The sequence below is a fragment of the Phoca vitulina genome, unplaced genomic scaffold, assembly GCF_004348235.1.
Source record: "Phoca vitulina isolate PV1807 unplaced genomic scaffold, GSC_HSeal_1.0 scaffold8, whole genome shotgun sequence".
In the NCBI taxonomy this organism is placed as follows: Eukaryota; Metazoa; Chordata; class Mammalia; order Carnivora; family Phocidae; genus Phoca; species Phoca vitulina.
Genome location: NW_022589711.1, coordinates 44,841,035 through 44,860,144, shown reverse-complemented (window position 1 = coordinate 44,860,144; position 19,110 = coordinate 44,841,035). Strand labels below are relative to the sequence as shown.

At 49.0% G+C, this 19,110-nt stretch overlaps 1 protein-coding gene across 1 annotated transcript in view; it reads right to left on the bottom strand.

The window, feature by feature from the left end:
- Nucleotides 1-19,110, bottom strand: part of PDIA5 (protein disulfide isomerase family A member 5) — an 89,298-nt gene that overhangs the window by 44,037 nt on the left and 26,151 nt on the right. Inside the window, exons 4-7 of the mRNA XM_032406692.1 lie at nucleotides 11,775-11,858; nucleotides 11,478-11,523; nucleotides 7,376-7,468; nucleotides 3,376-3,436 (exon numbers count right to left, since the gene is read on the bottom strand). Of these exons, the coding sequence (XP_032262583.1) occupies nucleotides 3,376-3,436; nucleotides 7,376-7,468; nucleotides 11,478-11,523; nucleotides 11,775-11,858 (284 nt within the window). The remainder of the gene's footprint in view (nucleotides 1-3,375; nucleotides 3,437-7,375; nucleotides 7,469-11,477; nucleotides 11,524-11,774; nucleotides 11,859-19,110) is intronic.

The window sequence follows — 19,110 nt, the reverse complement described above, 5'->3', positions numbered from 1 at the left end:
ATACACTAATAACAAACTATCAGAAAGAGAAATAAAGGAAAAATCACATTTAAAATTGCATCAAAAAGAATAATATATCTAAGAATAAATTTAACCAAGGAGGTAAAAGACCTGTATGTATACTGAAGCCTATAAGATACTGATAAAAGAAATTGAAGATGACACAAATAAAAGATATTCCACACTCATGGATTGGAAGAATTAATATTGTTTAAATGTCCACACTACCTAAAGCAAACTACAGATTCAATGCAATCCCTATCAGAATTCCAATATCATATTTCACAGAACTAGAACAAATAATTCTCAAATTTTTATGAGCTGCAAAAGATCCCAAATAGTCGAAACATAAGAAAGGAAAGAACAAAGCTGTAGGTATCATGCTCCCTGATTTCAAACTATACTACAGAGCCATAATAATCAAAACAATATGGTACTGGCATAAAAGATACACAGACTAATGGAAAAGAATTGAGAGCTCAGAGATAACCCACACATACATAGATAATTAATTTATGAGAAGGAGCCGAGAACATACAACAGAGAAAGAACAGGCCCTTTAATAAATGGTGTTGAGAAAACTGGTCAGCCACATGCAAAAGAATGACACTACTAGGCCACTGTCTTACACCATACACAAAAATTAACTCAAAATGGATTAGAGACTTGAATGTAAGACCTGAAACCATAAAATTCTTAGAAGAAAATGTAGGCAGCAAGCTCCTTGACATGAATCTTAGCTATGTGTTTGTGGCGGAGACACCAAAGGCAAGGAAAACAAAAGCAAAAACAGACAAATGGGACTACTTCAAACTAAAAAGCTTCTGTACACTGAAGGAAACCATCACCAAAATAAAAAGGCAACCTACTGAATGGAAGAAGATATTTGCAAATCATATATCTGATAAGGGGTTAATACCTAAAATATATAAAGATTTCATACAACTCAGCAACAGAAAAACAAACAACCCGATTAAAAAATGGGCAGAGGATCTGCCCAGACATTTCTCCAAAGAAGACATACAGATGGCCAACAGACATAAGAAAAGATGCTCAACATCACTAATCATCAGGGAAATGCAAATCAAAACCATAATGATATACCACCTCACACCTGTCAGAATGGCTTTTATCAAAAAGATAAGAAATAACAAGTGTTGGCAGAGATGTGGAGAAAAAGGAAGCCTTGTACACTGTTGGTGGGAACGTAAATTGGTGCAGCCACTATGAAAAACAGTATGGAGATCCCTCAAAAAGTTAAGAATAGAACTACCATGTGATTCAGCTGTTTCACTACGGGTATTTATCGGAAGAATACAGAAACATTAATTTGAAAAGATATATGTATCCCCATGTTTATCGCAGCATTATTTACAATAGCCAAGATACGGAAACAACCTACATATCCATCAATGGATGAATGGATAAAGAAATGTGGGACATATATACAACAGAATACTACTCAGCAATAAAGAAGAATGAACTCTTGCCACCTGCAACAACATGGATAGACCTTGAGGGCATTATGCTAAGTGAATAAGTCAGAAGGAGAAAGAAAAAACACATAACTTTACTTCCACGTGGAATCTAAAAAACAAAACAAAAGCAAACTACCGGATACAGAGAACAGTTCAGTGGTTACCAGAGGGGAAAGGGGCTTGGGCGTGGGTGAAGGGAGTCCACTGTGGGGTGATGGATGGTAACTAGCCTTTTGGGGGTGATCACTTTGCTGTATATGCAGAGGTCAAATTATAATTGGTACACCTGAAACTTACATAATAAAAAAAAAAGGAAAAAGAAAATACGCCATACGCCATATGTCTTTTAGGCAGAAATCCAGTCCAGGCAGCGTGATATACAATTGATTTGAGCACCTATGCTGTGTCTTATGTATACTATTGCAATAAACAAACCAGTTCCAAAGTGGAAAAAACAAAACAAAACAAAAAAAACTAAACAGAACCTTGACGCCATAGCCTCTGATACTCATCCAAGCCACGGACAGGCCACAGTACACCCCCGTCCCAGCACGCATGGCCCCAGCCTTTGGGCCGTTGGCTTCCGGAAGGGCATATGCAGTACACAGAGTCATTAGGGGCCTTCCACAGGCTATAATCTGAGGATTTTCGATCGGTGGGTTGGGACGCGTTAGATCACAGGGGTGGCCCAGGCAGAGTATTTGAGGCTTTGCAGGACATACTGTCAACTACTCAACTCTGCTTAGCCTGAAAGCAACCACAGACAATGTGTAAACAAATGAACGTGTCTATGTTCCAACAAAAATTAACTTACCAAAAAGGTGGACAGTCCATGGGCCATAGTTTGCGGACACTTTATTAGAGGGTTATGACATAGTAGGAAAAACCAATAACTTCTAAATCAAACAAAATAGAAAAAGAAAATAGTGTGTACTGCATCTGGCAGAGTGGATGGCAAGTAGTAAGGGTAAGTATGGTTTGGTAAAACTTGTTTTGGCTTATTTACTTATTCAACTTATTTATTGTAAGTATACACAAATTACATAATTTTTACCTATATATATGTATATATATAATTTGTGCATACTTATAGCGCTAGGTTGCAATGAAAAATATTTTTACATGAATACTATGAAATACAGTCAAAAACTCTGAAAGTCACTGCTCTGACCCAACCCCTTCTCTTACAGAAACAGAAACTGAGGGGCAGAGAGGTGAAGGATTTGACCAAGGTCACCCAGCTCGCTGATGGCACAGCTGGAGTTAGAACCTAGGCCTTCTGGTTGTCATCTCAATGGTCTTTCTGCTGTTCCTACGGCCTCTCGCCTCATCTAGAGACTGAACCAAAATACGAGGCCCTTTCCTCCCTGGTCCAGATCCCCCCACACCTCGCAGGTGGCCCCGGCAGAGATGTGCAGGAGCCAGGGCTGGGCGAACAGCTGCCCCGGGAGGCCAGCCAGGCTCTGGATGGTGAGCGGCCCCAGCACCTGAGAGAGGACGCTGAGAGGGAGCACGGCTCTGGGGGCGCCTGGCTCCCCCAGGCCCGCAGCTGGGGGGAAAAGGGCTTCAGGCCCCCAGGAGGCAGAGGGCGGGGAATGGGACATGGCGAGATGGCGGGAGGATGTGGAGAGGAGAGCCGTACTGTCGCTGGGTAGAGCTCAGGGTAAAGAGGGCAGAAGGATGCGGATTCTAGTGAGGGAAAAATTGATGTGGACAGCAGGAAGAGAGGAGCCAGGTGAAAAGGCAAAGAGGCACAGAGAGAGAGAGTGGGGTGAGGGACACCCTTCACACTTTCAGAGAGCTGGGGCAAGCTCCCAGTCCCCTGCCTCCCACCCCCCAGCTGCCCCTGCAAGAGTCTAAACAACTAACTCTAGCCCAAAGGAAAAAGGTCACTCACAGGGAGCATAGAACATCATTAGGAGCGGCTTCTCTTCCTTCTTCAGGAGCCGTCTGAAGTCCTGAGGCACAAACAGAGAACATGGCAGGTCACATACACAAGAACATGACAGGGAGGCAACACCTGCTCAGGGGCCCACAGCCTCGGCCGGAGGAGCGTCGGGGGTGGGGGGGGGGGATTCAGAAGTCCCGAGGTCTGACCTGAGATGTGGGGCATGCAGTCAGAGTTACCGCCCATCAGGAGCTGGACGATGGAGACCATCTGTACCATCCCCGCATATTACAGACGGGGAACCTGAGGCCCCTCCCAAGGCCACTTAGTGTGATGAAGTAGTCAGCACCAGGCTACCAGCTTTACCTTCAGCTCCGCCTGAACAATTCAAAGACTGCAAGGAGCTATTCGTGTCCCATGTGGCTCAATGAGGCTGCCCCTTCATGTGATTTATGTAGTGGCTTTGTTTTTTTGGGGGGGAGGTTGTTTTCTTATAGCCCAACTTGGCCAGATGGGGATCTAGCTGCTCGTTACGGTAACACAGGGTTAACCCACACCCGCTCATCTCTTTCCCCAGCCCTGCTGCCACCGTCCATGTGCCCAGGAGTCCACTGTGTGCACAGAAGCATACAGATGAGGCGAGCCCCCGAGCCCCCGGAGGTTACAAGCTAAACAGATCATTTGTATTTGTAAAACCCTTAGAATAGCACCTGGCACATTATTAGGCAATACATAAGTATTTCTTAAATAAATACAATAAATGTAAAAAGACAAATGGTCACAACAGTGCTAATGGAGAGACTTCAGTGTAAGGCAGGGTTGGAGACCCTTCTTCCAACGAGAGTCAACGATGTTCCGGAAAAAGCAGATCTATCAAGGACTGCAGAGAAGCACAATGACAGAGCATGTTTTGATTAAAATAATTTGCTTCTCTAACTGGTTTCCATAGAAGAAAATTAGAGGTTTTTCTCTTTTGAATAATAAAGAAAATAAAAGGAGATTACAAAATGCAGCTTTCTGGCAGCAACAAGGCATTAGGTAAATAGATGAGGGTTCATCCCGCACAATGGAATACTAGTGCATCATTAAAAACGATGAAGAGGCATATTTAACGTCACAATAAGATATGCATGTTACATTAAGTGGGGGGGGAGCAAGTTACAAAGCAGCATATAAAATGCAACAACACTTTTGTGAGTAAAAATATTTATGTATGCACTATGTCGAAAGCCTGGAAGGCTAGAGAAAATACCAGCAGTGGGTTTCTCTCAAGGGGAAGGGATAGGGTAACTTTTTTTTCTTTTATGCTTAAGCTGTATTTTCCAAATTTTCAACAATGCATATGTATTACTTGTAATTTTTCAGTTAGATAAAAAATATTACAAATATTTTGTAGGAATTCAAAACATTTTATAATAAATTCTGAAAATGTTCACTCTTGTTTAAGTAACTAGAATTATCTAATTCTACTCATTGTAAGGAAGAATTACTAAGATCTTTGACCCTGACAACGGGTAGAAAATGCAAATGCTCTGAAAATGATCTTCTGAAATCCCTGGAGATAAAACCTGGTAAAGATCTGAGACGAAAAGATTTTTTCTGAGCCTCTAACAATTTGGTTTCATACCCTAGGTAGAAACAAATATTACATTCAAAGATGCTTAACTGCCTTCAACAGTGTGGAATTCTAAGCTCACAAATATGAATTGGCAATTCAAACTTGAATTTGGAACTTTTAGTTCTCTTACGTAGGGACTCGATCAGCAGAAGGGCAGCTATACCTTAGACTTCTACGGGAGAGAAGACAGCACAAAGTGTAATAAGAGTACTGCCCACAGGTGTGAAAAAAATTTTTCTGCTTGATATTTCTAGTTATAGAAGAATGATCTTTGGAGTTTTAGGACATGAACATCTTAGGGGAGGGAGGTAGCAGGCACTCACTTTCCAGAAAGGCTAGAAATGTGCATTATCACAAAATCTACCTAGGAGCAACAGTGAGTTTAGGCTGCTTGTATTTTCATAACTACAAACCCAGATGTCACTAGCTCCTGACACTTGTCCATCTTCCCTTGACCCCAACATGCTCTTCATCTTTAAAAAAAAAAAAAAAAAAGCATAGAGCCCCCTGTGGGGCCTGAACTCAAGACCCTGAAATCAAGACCTGAGCTGAGATCAAGAGTTGGACACTTAACCAACTGAGCCCCCCAGGTGCCCCTGCTTTTTCTCTTCTGACAATACTGGCACGGTCTATCCCAGAGAAATGTTGATGCCCAGCCCCTTAATTCAAATCGCCACAGACCTACTGGGTTAGCCCACAATGATCACAGACGATCCCTTCTCCAGAAAGTATAAATGGCATCCTTTTCTTTTGGGCTAACAAGCATTAAGGGTCAATGATTTTAAATGAAAAGGGAAGGAAAGGCAGAAGAAGATAAAAAGTACATTTTACATTATCAAGATAAGAACAAACATTCTCCAGCTCATATCACAAAAACAAATGACAAGCATTGGTGAGGATGTAGAGAAAAAGGAACCCTTGTGCACTGCTGGTGGGAATATAAATTGGTGCAGCCGCTATGGAAAGAGTAGGGAGGTTTATCCAAAAATTAAAAATGGAAATTCCATATGATCCAGTAATTCCACTACTGGGTATTTACCCAAAGGATATGAAAACACTAACTTGAAAAGATAAATGCACCCCTATGTTTATTGCAGCATTATTTACAATAGCCAAGACATGGAAGCAACCCAAGTGTCCATCCATAGATGAATGGATAAAGAAGATGAGGTATATATACACAATGGAATATTACTTAGCCCTAAAAAAGAGATCTTACCATTTGCAGCAACATGGATGGAACTAGAGGGTATAATGCTAACTGAAATAAGTCAGTCAGAGAAAGACAAATACCATGTGATTTCACTTATATTTTATGATTTCACTTATATATCTAAAAAAACAAAACAAATGAGCAAAACCAACCAAACAGAAACAGACTGATAAATTCAGAGAATAAACTGGTGGTTGCCAGAGGGAAAGGGGGTAGGGGGTGATGAACTAGGTGAAAGGGATTAAGAGGTATAAACTTCCAGTTATAAAATAAGTAAGTCACAGGAATCAAAGTACAGCATAGGGAATACAGTCAATAATACTGTAATAACTTTGATCATGACAGATGGCAACCACTCTTATCATGGTGAGCACTATGGAATATACAGAACTGTCAAATCACTATTATATATCTGAAACTAAAATACCACTGTATGTCAAGAGTATTTCGTATTAAAAAAAAAAGGACATTCTCCTTCCACCTACAATACAGCACACTTGCCTCACAGACCATGGGGAGTAGAACAAAGAAGTTCTTGTCCATCCTATGTGCGGGCATGGTCAAGCAAGTAAAGTACCCATGGATAAAGATGCATACTCAGGTCAGGCGGGGCAGGCTTAGAAAGAAGGAGGGTCAGGATTGTATGGAGACTATGATTCAACCACCGTTCTATCCCGACCCCCCATCCTAGCCAAATCCAGAATTGAAAGCTTAAGAGAATAAATAATTTGTTCAAATTTACATTACTTAGAATTGTAGAGACCTGACCCAAGTCTCTGGAAATCCAACCCAAACCTCTGAGATTCTTCTTAAAGAAAACAAAAAACAAAACCCACTTTTAAAAACACACAGCCAATCCCAGCAACGACTGAGTTACATAAGGAAAGGACGTTTAAATGGATATTCCTATAAGGAAAATCTAAACCCATTAAAATACATTAAATAAGGCGGTGAAGAAGGGAAGAAGCTCTCAGGCAGCCAGCCTGTGATCTCCTGTGGGTTCCATCGTGGAGCTGGCAAGAACAAATATTAGGGGCCTGGCAGCCCAGCTCCCTTGGAGGAAAGCACAACTCGTCCCCGAAGACTCCCCTTTCTCATTTCCTTGGACATCTCCCCTAGGGAGCACCTGGTTGTGGGAGGCTTCCAGTGTCTACCAGAATTGATGGGGAATAAATTACCTTTTCACTGTCAATGTGGACAACATCTTTGGCTCCAGGATCTTCCTCCCACAGTGGGGGCCCTTTTGGATCCTTCAGAAAGGCCACTACGGACTGAGGAAAGGAACAGAGAAGGGAAAACTCGTTTTAGCCAGCAAAGAGGGAGGTGGGGAAATCAGGAACCTGCCCCATCTCCCTGCCCGGAGACCCACGCGCCTGTGGAAAGAGTCTGCATGTGGCCGACCGCGAGGGCGGGGGGAGGTGCAATTCCATTGCCCACTGACATCACTGCTGAGGGCCCTAAAAATGCACCCCCACCACCTCCACCAAAATTTTTTAGCCACGTGACACCTGACTCTGGTCAGCTGATCCATACCTCTGTGCTTCTTCATGGACAGAGAAGAGATTTGAGACAATTCATTGGCTTATTTAAACCAGAGACACACTCATGCTTCGGCTAGGTCTCATCTCCTTCAGGAAGCTCTCTGATCAATTTGAATAAAGCTCTCCAGTCCTGTCCAAGGACTCCACATTCATGCACAAAAACTGTCAACTGCACAAGCAGGTAAGCACACCTACTTGTCACCTGCTCAGTACTGTGTGATCTAAACTGGTTTGGGAGTGTGTTAAATCCTGCATCCTCTTTCGGGCTCAGGCAGGGTGCTCATCTCTGTGGCTGCCTGGTTGCTGTACTTCTCTCCCTGAAGAGCCCCCCTTCTAGATGCTCAGGATGAAGATCTGACAAAGACCTCCAGGTTAAAGGGCTTCAGTAGCCTTTGTTGTGTGGACAACTGCCTCAAATCTCACCTCCTCTGTGGAAGACACAGGTGGGGCAGGAAACTGGGGTCATGTCCCTCCACTGCCCTCTATCCCTGCCACACTCCACCGGTCCAGGACAGGAGTGGCATTCCCTTCCCTCAGAGAGCCACTCTGGGAAAAGGTGCTCAAAGTCTGTCAGAGTCAGGAATGAGTACCAGAAACCAGCCAACCTCCATCCCTCTGACTCTGGAGGGGAGCTGCTGGCCTCCATGTCAACACACAGAGTTGATGCAAGATTTTGTGACTTCTGTCCACTTCGATCAAGCTCCAACAAGCAGATGACAAGCTGGCTCTGTCCACAACTGTGGTGGGAGGGAGGTGGGCTGAGGTGAGAAAAGGAAACACCCTCTTAGCAAGGCTGTGCATTCAGCCCATCCACTGGTCACACACACAGGACCTCAGTGAGGCCTACTCATTCTGGACACCCCATTTGGAAAGAGCTACCATGGAAGAATGGGAGCCAGCTAAGATTTCATAGAATTTCATTCAGGTAATGCTCCCTGGTCATCCAAATGGAGCTGTGAAATGCCTCCTGGCAAGAGAAGAGGGGCCACTTCCACCATGGCAAAGGCAGATCTGCCTCTCCTCTGTCCTTGTCAAAGCTTTGCTGCAACAATATAAGCCGAAATGGAAGTGGCAGGGCCTCCTGAAACCCATGCTCACCCACAGCTGCAGAGGCACCTGCCCAGCCTGGGCCATGTGAGAAAGATGCTTCTAAGTGCCCACCTGTTTCAGAAACACCTGGGGCAGCAGTTCTCAATGCAGGGTGCACGGCAGCCTTCAGGAGCCTGTGAGACCTCAGACCCCCGTGAAAGCACTTACTTTATACGTTACTTTAGTAAGCATTTACATTTACTCACATGGCCACATTTTACATTTACTTTATGCAAACATACTGTTTCTAGGGAGAAGATCTAAGCCTTTCAGTAGATTCTCAGTGGGATTAGGAACCCGAAATAGGTTAGGAACTACTGCTCTCAGGGGGCTCCTGTCCGCACATCAGCAGGAGCTGAGTTAAAGGGTGAGCACTGTCTCCTGTTCTCCCATCGCTAGCCCCAGCCCCAGCCCCGCCTCAGCATCAGGGAGAAAAGACATGTGGATGCCAAAAGGAAAGGAGTCACCTCTGCTGATGTACTGAAACAATCATACTTGCTTTTCAGGTGATTATTCTTGTTTAACTGAAGGTGCATAATCCCATCCATAGGTTCTCTCCAAGTCAGTCTGCCCGACAAGGTCTTAGGTGGAAAAGTCTGCAGGGAGCAGCACCTAGAAGGTCTCACTCCCTCAGCCCTCCTGCTCTGGGCGCTCTGAATCCCGGGGAAATGGCCCCACAACTCACACCTTGGTTCTCAGGACATCTTGGTGGCTGGGAAACCACCCTCACAGCTACATGGCCTTGGGAGAAGGTCATCAGAGGCTCATCCGAGTTTTGGCTTCCAGGCACCTCCGGTCCTCACCACTTACACATAGTAAGGATTTTGCTGGACAGACTGCTGACCAGCAAAAGGCCACTTATACAGGAAGGTCCCCTCTTTCCCCTCACTTGTCTGGCCTCTGGCTTCTGTAGGGGCCACAGTGCAGTGCCTGTGACCAGGTCCCTGCCAAACCATCCAGCATGACAGCAACGACAGCCAGAGCATGAGCCTGCAACCATGCACCCAACCCTGCCAGGGACTCCTCTGTCTCTCTGGAGATCGAGGCCCAAGAGGATCCCTGAGAGGAAAACCAACCTGTGACCAAGGAGGGCTTTGGTCTTGGCCGCTCCTGCTGAATGAAGAGCAGAAGCCATCAGGCAGTCATGGGAGACACTATGCCACTTACTCTTGCTCTGGAGAACTCCAGGGACTCTACCCCAGTCCCTGATGGCCCTGGGGGCTTTGGGGACCCTGGGACTAAGGATGCTCTCTCTCCACTAAAGACTCTGACCCTGTCCAACACTTAGCCCTCTTCTCCAGCTGCAAATCACAGGAAGGATGAGGAGTGAGCAGATGCCGCACACCTGGTCCTGGTAAGGGGGTGGACAAAGGCCAGGACTCAGCCTCCCCTACCTAGCCAAGCTCACATTACTCCGGCTCCTTGCTCCTTCCCAGCTACTACAGTTCTTTCTGAGCAGCTGCAATTTCCTGCTCCATGATCCCAGGACGACTCAGAGGGAGCCACTAAATGTAAACTGAACACAGCCTCCAAAACTAAAACAAAAAGCCCCCAGCCCCCCCTTCCATCCCTGCACAGCACTTCCCCTCCCTGCCCCCGCCCAGCCACACCTCTTCCCGGGGAGCGCATGATCTCTCCCAGGGCTTCAGCTGACGTCTTAACACAGAATAAGAGGCTTAAGCAACCCTAGTTTGTAGAACTTTCTCTAAGTGTCTAAGTGGGTGTTAAGATGAGTAATCAGGCCGGGTCTGTATAAGGTAAAAGCTGTAGTGACTTCAAAAAGAACGAGTGTTGGTAGATAAACAGGAAATGACCAGGGAGCTGAGAAGAACAGCAGAGGAGAGGGGCCCTATGGCTGCACAGACAGATGGATAGACAGGAAAAAATGGAAGGAGATGGAGAGAGACAGAGAGAGAGAGAGGAGCGTGGGGTCCAAGCCAGTCAGCTAAGCAGGAGAGTCTGAAAAAGTAAGTTCCATCTATGTTGGGAAGAGAAGAAATACATGGCCCCAGCTGGGGCAGGGGAAAGCCGCCTGGACCAGACACAGGAGGAGACTGGATGATGGAGAGAATGGGTACACTGGAGGAAGAGAATCCAAGGGCCACAGAAGGACTCGGGGCGGGGGCAGCTGCTTTGTGATAACAGCACCCGCGGGTCACAGGGCCTCCACACCTATTTTCACTGATGCTTCTCTCCATCTACTTCTAAATTGGATCTGTAGCAGGGAGGAACTCAGTGACATCGGCATGTCATCTGAAACGAGCTGCATCTGCCGACACATGCCTACCTGCCTGTGTCCGGCCCGCCTGTGCTCACCTGGCCACAGCAAGTCCCCCCCAGCCTTTGGAGAGCTAGCATGGACACTAGAGACCCAGGCCTCTGGAGGGGAGAGGCATACCGTCATGTGCCTCCCCGGATGACAGCTGAGAGATGCATACACTTATCTACGAGGCTGGTCATCCCCATTGTGTTAACAGTTACAAACTTCTCCAGATATTCTGCTGACATGTGCTCTAGAGATAAGAATCCCTCAGGTCATTTGGAAGAGCTATCTGTGCAATCTGCCCTTCCTTCTCTCAGAGAGAACCTGCCAGGCTTTTGGCATCTGTTCAGACGCTACCTCTGCTGAGAATGAGGGAGGTAAATTTACCTTAAATGTCACAGCTCGGTTATATTCAGTATGAAATGCACCATCCCTGTCAAACGAAGAGAAAAAGGTGTTAACTTTAAGAATGGTTGTGAAGATACATACCTTTGGTTTCCTGCAGCATCTTAATAACATTCAGCTATTGAACATGGTTCAAGATTAAAAAAAAGAACTGTAAACACAGAAAGAAAAAATCATTCTGAAATAAAATTAACCTAACTAAAAACCACCATTCCCTGAGAATACCAATGAAAGCTTTCAGCACTTACTTGGAAATTGGAAATGCCCACATGTACTTACTGGTAATGGAATAATTCAACCTTTTTGTCCTTTGGGCTTAGGTCAACTTTCATCTTCTTGCACAATTTTCTACTCTCGGCATCACTGAAAGACACAAATGTCAGGAACCATTTGTTACCGGAGGTCCTCACAAAGGTGTTGACGGTAGAATCTGCTGTGGCCTATGAAAAGCCTGGTACCTGGGAATTCTCAATAGCAGGTAAGGGCCTGACCCTGACTGCAGACGCACATTCAGAGACCTGAAGGAAGGACAGTAGCCAACAGGAGATGGGCTGAGCGAGAAGCAGACGAGGAGGGTATATCACCACACGTGGGGGGCAGCGCGGACAGCTCTAGACAAAGCAAGTGCCCAGAAGCACAGTGGGTGGACAGCCCATTCTAAGAAGGAAAACAAACTACAGCATACATCTGTGGCTCCCCATCTTGGCCGCTCATCAGAATCATCTGGGGAAGTTTAAAAAAATAGGGATTAACCTGGCCCTACCCAGATCATTACTTCAGACTCTCTGCCTCGGGCCCAAGCCAGTTTTTGTTTTTAAAGCTCAAATGTGTGCCATGTGCCACCTGCTAGATACCATCTGACCCGGATAAGAGGAAGACGTTCTACAATGCTGACGAAGTTATGAAATCGGACCAGGTATTGACAAAAGCCACACGGAGAAAGGAGAAAGCTTCCGCGAAGTGCAGCATCTGCAATATGTACACGCTTGCAGTTCTCCTAATAAGAAACGTCAGTCCAGTGCCATTGACGGCTCACAAAGTGCTCATGCCTGATTTCACCTAACTTGGTTTCCTTCCTGTTAGATCAATGGATCTCAAAATGGGGTCCCTGGACCAGCAGCATCAGCACCACCCAGGAACCTGTTAGAAATGCAAGTTCTCAGCCTCATCCCAAACCCACTGAATCAAAACTCTGTGGGGACTTGAGCAACTGTGTTTTAAGGAGACTTCCAGGTGATCCAGATGCAGGCCACTGCCCTGTTCGGGCTCTTCCTCCTCTCCCCAACCTCTCCAAGGTTTGGCTTCCCCTGTGGCCTCCACCAGCCGCTCAGCGACCTCATCTGTCTCATGGCTTTCCCCATAACCTCACCATAGTCAGCCAAGTCTGCCCAATGGCCAGACAGAGGCGGCCGGCTACCCCACCCACGCAGGGCCCTTGCCCCACATCCGCCTGGGCTCAGTGAGGTTACGTCAGCCACCGGTCCCCACCGGTCCCCTCTGACTACACTGCATGAGAAACTCTGCTCTGCCAGGAATGACAGCCACTTGAGGGAAGCCCCTTCATCCTCCACCTGTGCACACACCTCACCACCTTCTACAGCCATCGGCTTCACACAGCTGTGCACCAGCCCCAGTACAAATCAAACCAGTCAGCTCCATTCTAAAAGCAACACTCATCACTGGACAAGCAACACTGTGGCACCTCATTTCAAGTGTGACTACGCACTTTGCAATTCAAGAAGCCTGTCTGACTGGAGAGATGTGTGTGGGTCAGAGAGGGGGCCGCCCTCCTGCCCCCACCCCAACCCTATCTAGTCCTACCTGGGGCAGCCACCACTGCAGCCACCGCAGCTTCCAGCCCCGGGCCTGGCAAACAGCAGGGACTCAAACGAAATGCATGATGAATTCCAAAAGGAAAGGCTAATCACATGGCAATGTGGCAAGGACACTTAGAGACAGGGAATCCAGAGAGAAGGGATCAGCAGGGGCTGGGAGGAGATGCAGAAGGACGGAGAGGATACAGCAGAAAGCCCCGGGAAGGGCCGCCCACGGAATCCGGGAGTTGGATACGGGTCCCCTAAAGCCCTGTGGGGATGCCATACACACCTCCACTGACAAGAGCTTTAACAGCCTGGGCCTGCCCTTCCCGCAGGGGCTCCGTGGTGAAGCCAGGCCTACGGGTGGTAGGTTTGTTTGCAAACGACTGCATCTAAAGTGCCCTTTCCCTACCTGAGCTCATCCCCCAGGAGAGAGGACTCCACTCGGGGTGTTTACAAGCATTCACTTGGCACTTGCCCTGTCCAGCTTTGTTCTGCCGGGCTCAACTGTTCCTGGGTGACCACCTGCTGTTCATCCAACTGCAACAAGAAACAGCGGCCGGGGCAGGAAGCGATCTTGAGCAGCTCAGGCCTCCCTCAGCCCCATCCCACACCCAGCAGGGGCACCCAACCAGCCTGCTTCCACTGCCACACCTGAGGGGGCCGCTCAGACTTCACCAGGCAGTCAACGGAGGGGAGAAGCGCCACCCCATGCTGGCTCTCTTCCATCGAGCCTGGCAGCTGGTAGCTGCTTCCTGTGACTTCCACAAAGCAGAGAGAGGTGGGACAGGGCTCAGAATCACTCCAACCCCAGTCCCTGCCTTGATCTGGCAGAATCTGCTCCAAGGAAAAGTCTCGCTGCTACAACCATAGGTCCCTGGTGAGCTCAGGACAGGCGTAGGGGCTAACTCTCCAACGCAGCTGACTGGGCTGAGTGGAGCCCGGAGGGCACAGAGGTTGCCCCTACCTACTCCTCAGCATGGACCCCGAGCTGCAGGTCTGGCCCAGCCTGCGGCCCCCGCTCCAGTTAAGCCAGTCACAGCTGTCTCTGCCACAGGATTCCTTGTTGCAGACTTGGTGCAACCCGCTTCCCTCCTTGGGTTCCGACACTCTGCAAGGATTGCCACCTCGCCCCTGCTCCCCACACTCACACACAGCTGTGCACGAATGCCAATGCATGTATGCTCAGAGGGGTCTGTGGGGAGGCAGCGTCCCGGCCTATCTGAGCACCTCTGGCCCAGACCCCAGAGCCTCAGCCACGCACCTTCCACAGTCCTGCACGCCCTTCCCCGCGGTCTTTCTGGCCATGGCCGTGCGGCTCCACATCCGACCGTGTCCACTATCACCCCCGTCCGAAATGTCTGCTCCGGGAAGGCCTTTGTTTGGCTCACAGCTGACTCTGCAACTGGCACGTAGCAGGTACTCTACGTAGCCTGAGCGAGTGAGGGAGTGAATGATGGTGTCTTGTCGCTCCTGGGGTAAGGCTCTACACTTTCGGCTCTCTGGGCTCTGTCTCCTGAGCTCCAGGAGTCCTGCCAGGTGACAATTCCTAATAGTACTTTCTCTGACTGGCTCCCCTTCCTCCCGTTTGTCAGAGTACGTGTGTGTGTATGTGTGTGTGTGTGCATGCACATGCACATGCTAATCATTCAGTACAGACAATAAAAGTCTTAACGAGTTCAAGAAGGGAAGAGAAATTACCCAAGCTCGGGACCTTAAAAGGATCTGGGTTGATAGATTAAGCACAATTAATTGATTTACTGGCTACCTTCCTCTCTGCCTCCCTTCCCCAGCCAGTGAGTGAGGCTCTGGCGGAAAAAGGCAGGAAGACAAAGGCAGCAATCAGGGAAATGAGAGGCTTTGTTGGGATGCAGAGGGAGGGAGAAAACCAGCATGGATCAGAGAGTGGACTGCTGTGCAAAGGCCCTCACCTGCCACTTCCCTGACTGTCCTGCAAGAGCGGACTGTCCAGCCGGTCTGTGTGCTCGGGAGGCTGGAGCCCTGCCTCCCTCAGCTGTTGACTCACCCAGACCTGCTACATCCTGTCCCGCCCCACCCCCCCTTAGCCCTCTTCTACCGAGAATGTGGGGGAAAGATTCCAGAGGCCTGTACACACACCCCTCGCCACCCCCAGGCCAGAGAGACAAAGACACACACACGTGTATTTCTAAGTGTTGTGGGCTGGCCGGCAAGCAGCATGGTGGCCGCTACCATGCGTGCCGCCGTGTTTACTAGATCTTCATGTGCGGTCACGGTCATCCAAGAGGCTGGCCACCCCCACTCCAGGGAATCAGACCCAGGGATGAAAGGTGGGGGGCGAGAGCAAGAAGGAAGAGAAGAACCAAGGTGCTGGAGGCTCAGGGAGGGGAGCCGTGCCTTCCTCCAATCACAGCCTATGGAACCACACCCTCCCTGGAGAAAGGTCCAGCTGCCAGCTGGAGGGACTGACGGCTTCTAGATCCGGCTCTGCCATCAGCCAGCCTGTGACCTCTGGTGGGGGCCGTGGTTTCCCGAGCTGCAAAATGTAGGAGCTGTCCACAAGAGGTGAATGGAGCTTTCAATTCCTCTACAGGGCCCGGTACTACTAAAACATAAAGCGGGCTGCGTGTATCCTGACCGGTGAATCAGGAGCCAGACCCCAGGAAAGAAGATGGAGACACAGAGAGAACGGAACCTCAGGCATCTCCCTCCAGCCCACCGACTGGGTCCTCGCTCAGCGAGTCGGCATCCTTAGAGCCACACAAGCTGGGGGCAGCTTCCTGCAGCCGGGCGGGACGCGGAGCACACTGTCCTGGCCAAGGCGTGCCCCCGGCTAACCTGCACTTTCCAGGTTCTGTTGCCCCATTAAAGCAGCAATAAATCTCTTTCTCCCATCTGCCGGGTCCAACATGGTGGGGTTCTGAGCAGATGGACCTGTGGCCCCTGAGGTGGGCAAGTCAGGAAATGTAGGAAGGGCCTCACTCCTGAGACATGAAGAAAATGGGAGAGGACTAGGAGCGAGCGAGCAAGAAAACGCTGTCAGAGTGACTGCTAGGTGCCACGTACCCAAAACAACCTGAAAGAACAGGGGGAGGGCATGAGGCGGGAGACAGAGAACAGCCTGGAACAGCGGGGTCTTAAACCTGGACCAGCCTTGGTGGGTCAAGTAGCACCCTCTGATGAGGGACTTGGGACAACAGGGATCCTCCCGGGTTCGGCTGTTCTGTATGGTACCTACCTCCAGAAGGCACAGGATGAAGGAAGACGTACACAGCATAGTTAATAAGAGGGATGGGAATAAGAGAGGGGGTGTGCCCTCTCCTCCCCCTCCTGTCCACCCCCAGCCTGGAGATTCTTAGGCTGTGCTCCCCAGCAGGGTCATGGCCCCCCCCATGAGCATGGAGCAATGTGCCGGGAGGCATCTGAAGCCTCAACATAAACACGGCCCTTCTCCTGGGAGTCTGCTTTATCCCCTGGTAAGTAATGTTAAACATGCTTACATATGAAGAAACAAATGCTAAACTCAAAGAATTTTTAGAAGAAAACATAAGACTTCAAAATACGTGATGCCTGCCCTGGAAGGCCCCACGTCTGGGATCGGGGAAGGCAGCACTGCTCTGGGGGAAGCAAAGCAGATGGGAGAAAGAGAGCAGGGAAGAAGGAAACTGCGGCTAGGTAATGACCTACACCCTCAGGAAAGGCAAGCCGTGAGCTCCCAATATGCAGTGTCGGCCCAGTGAGAATCAGCCTCAGGAATTAGCATGCCAGGCACGGCTCCCGCATGCTGGCTCCAGCTCAGCCGCCCCGACAGCAGCACTCCGCGCCAGGGCTGAGCCCGATGCCAGGCTGGGGGGCACGAGGGGCATACCAACTGCCTCACACACAACCCCCTTCACAGCCGGACAACCACCACCAGCCAACCCGAGCGTGGCTGCTGAGGTTTGAGCCAGGAGGTGGAGTGAGGGGAAAGGGAGAGCTGACAAATCCCTGGACAGACGCCAGACACCCTACAGACAGCTCACAGCTACGAGCTACAGGGCCTGGGACCTGGGAGAAAACCAACACAGAGGGGTGCGTGTGCCTGCAGCCACACGTGCAAGGGTAGGGAGGGAAGAGCCAGAAAATCGAGAAAAAGGGGGAAAAGAAACACCCAGAGAGAGAAGAGGAGAAAGACCAAAAAACTGGGGGAGGCAGGGACCCAGAGATGGGGCAGAGGTGACAGAAACTAGTAAGGAGGACGGAACAAAGCAGGAGAGAGGCCAGCAGCTCTGAGGGAAGGACAGGAGAGACATAAGGAGCAGACACCCAGAATTGGGGGAGACACAGAGAAAGACCCCCTCCCCCCAAAGAAAGACTGCCATATACTCACATGCATACACACACACCAAACCTGGCAGCTTCCAGGATTTTCTGAACCAGGCTATTCAGTGATGAGAACAGACTGGAAGATTGAACTCCATGGTTCACACAAGATTACGCTGAAGCCCAGAGAGGGGCAGCGACTTGCCAAAGGTCCCGCAGCTATTAGCTGTCCGTCTAGACTCAAAGCCTGGCCCCATGACCTATAGTCCTACAAGTCCCACTGTATCCCCAAACTTCTTAAGGGTCAGAGCAAAACAGCCTGTGCACTGGGGCTGACTCTCATGCTCAGAACTTCCTTAGGGGCATCCTCTCAACACCCACCCCCAAGAAAGGACCGTTGAAGAATGCACACACCATTTCTCCCCCTCGGCTTCTTCTGGCAATGCCCTGAACAATCCTGCCCAGATGAAAAGTAACAGTAAAAATGGGATCTCACATTTAAATTATATTCCAGAAAGAACTTCCATTTGCTGGCTCCTCACCACGGACCTGGAAAGGCAGCAGAATATGTACTATTGTCCCATTTACAGATGAGGAAACAGACCTGTCCAAGGTCACAGGGCTCCTAAGTAGCAGAGCTGACCCTTCAACCCAGGCCTCTGCCTTTATCCCGCATACCTTCAAAGACACTTCACACCACAGCTCTGTCTTCTCTTGCCCTAGAATGCCCCCTGTTCCCTTCACCTGCCCTCAAGGGAGAAAAGCAGCGTGGGCTCTTCACTCGAGGCCTTCCTGTCGCCCCCCTCCCAAGCGCTGGCATCCTCATTCTAGCCTCCAACCCTCTGCTGGCAAGGCAGGAAGCACAGCTGGAAAGGATGAGAGATGGGGAACCTCAGGAGGGCCTGTGTGAGGGGAGGCACACTCTGGCTGACTACCTGCTATTTAATAGCCACGAGGATAAAAAGTGAGCAGACGTTGGCTCCGTTCCACCTGCTCACTCCACTGCAGACAGCAAGAGAAAGTGTTCCCGAGAGCACTTCTGCCCATCCCTGGAAGCATCTCATTCAGATTCATAAACACAGACTGAACATATTTAGGACACAATGAGAGCTGTCATACCGGGCCCTAGGGTTAACGTGGTGGGTTCCCCTAATGGTTTACAGGGCACTTTCAGAAGTCTAGGACCAGCAGGGCAGAACCAGCTCACGCCCTTGGGGAGTTCCCTGTGTAATGCTTATCCATGAGAACTGCCACCCCCAGTGGCCTGCGTGGACTAGAGCCCCAAGTTCTGTCCCTTGGGCTGCGCTGGGAAGATCTCCCTGCACCCTGCCTCTGACTTCAAACTTGGACCCAGATACTCCTGCTTCCAACACAACCCATTAGAGCTCCATAATCCATCTACTTATCTAAACTATTTTAAAAGCCATGTAACATTTCAGTTTATACTTCCTCTTAGAGGGATGAACTGAGTGGCAACTATGTGGAACTGTCTTTTGTCTTAAGGTTACCTCTTTAAG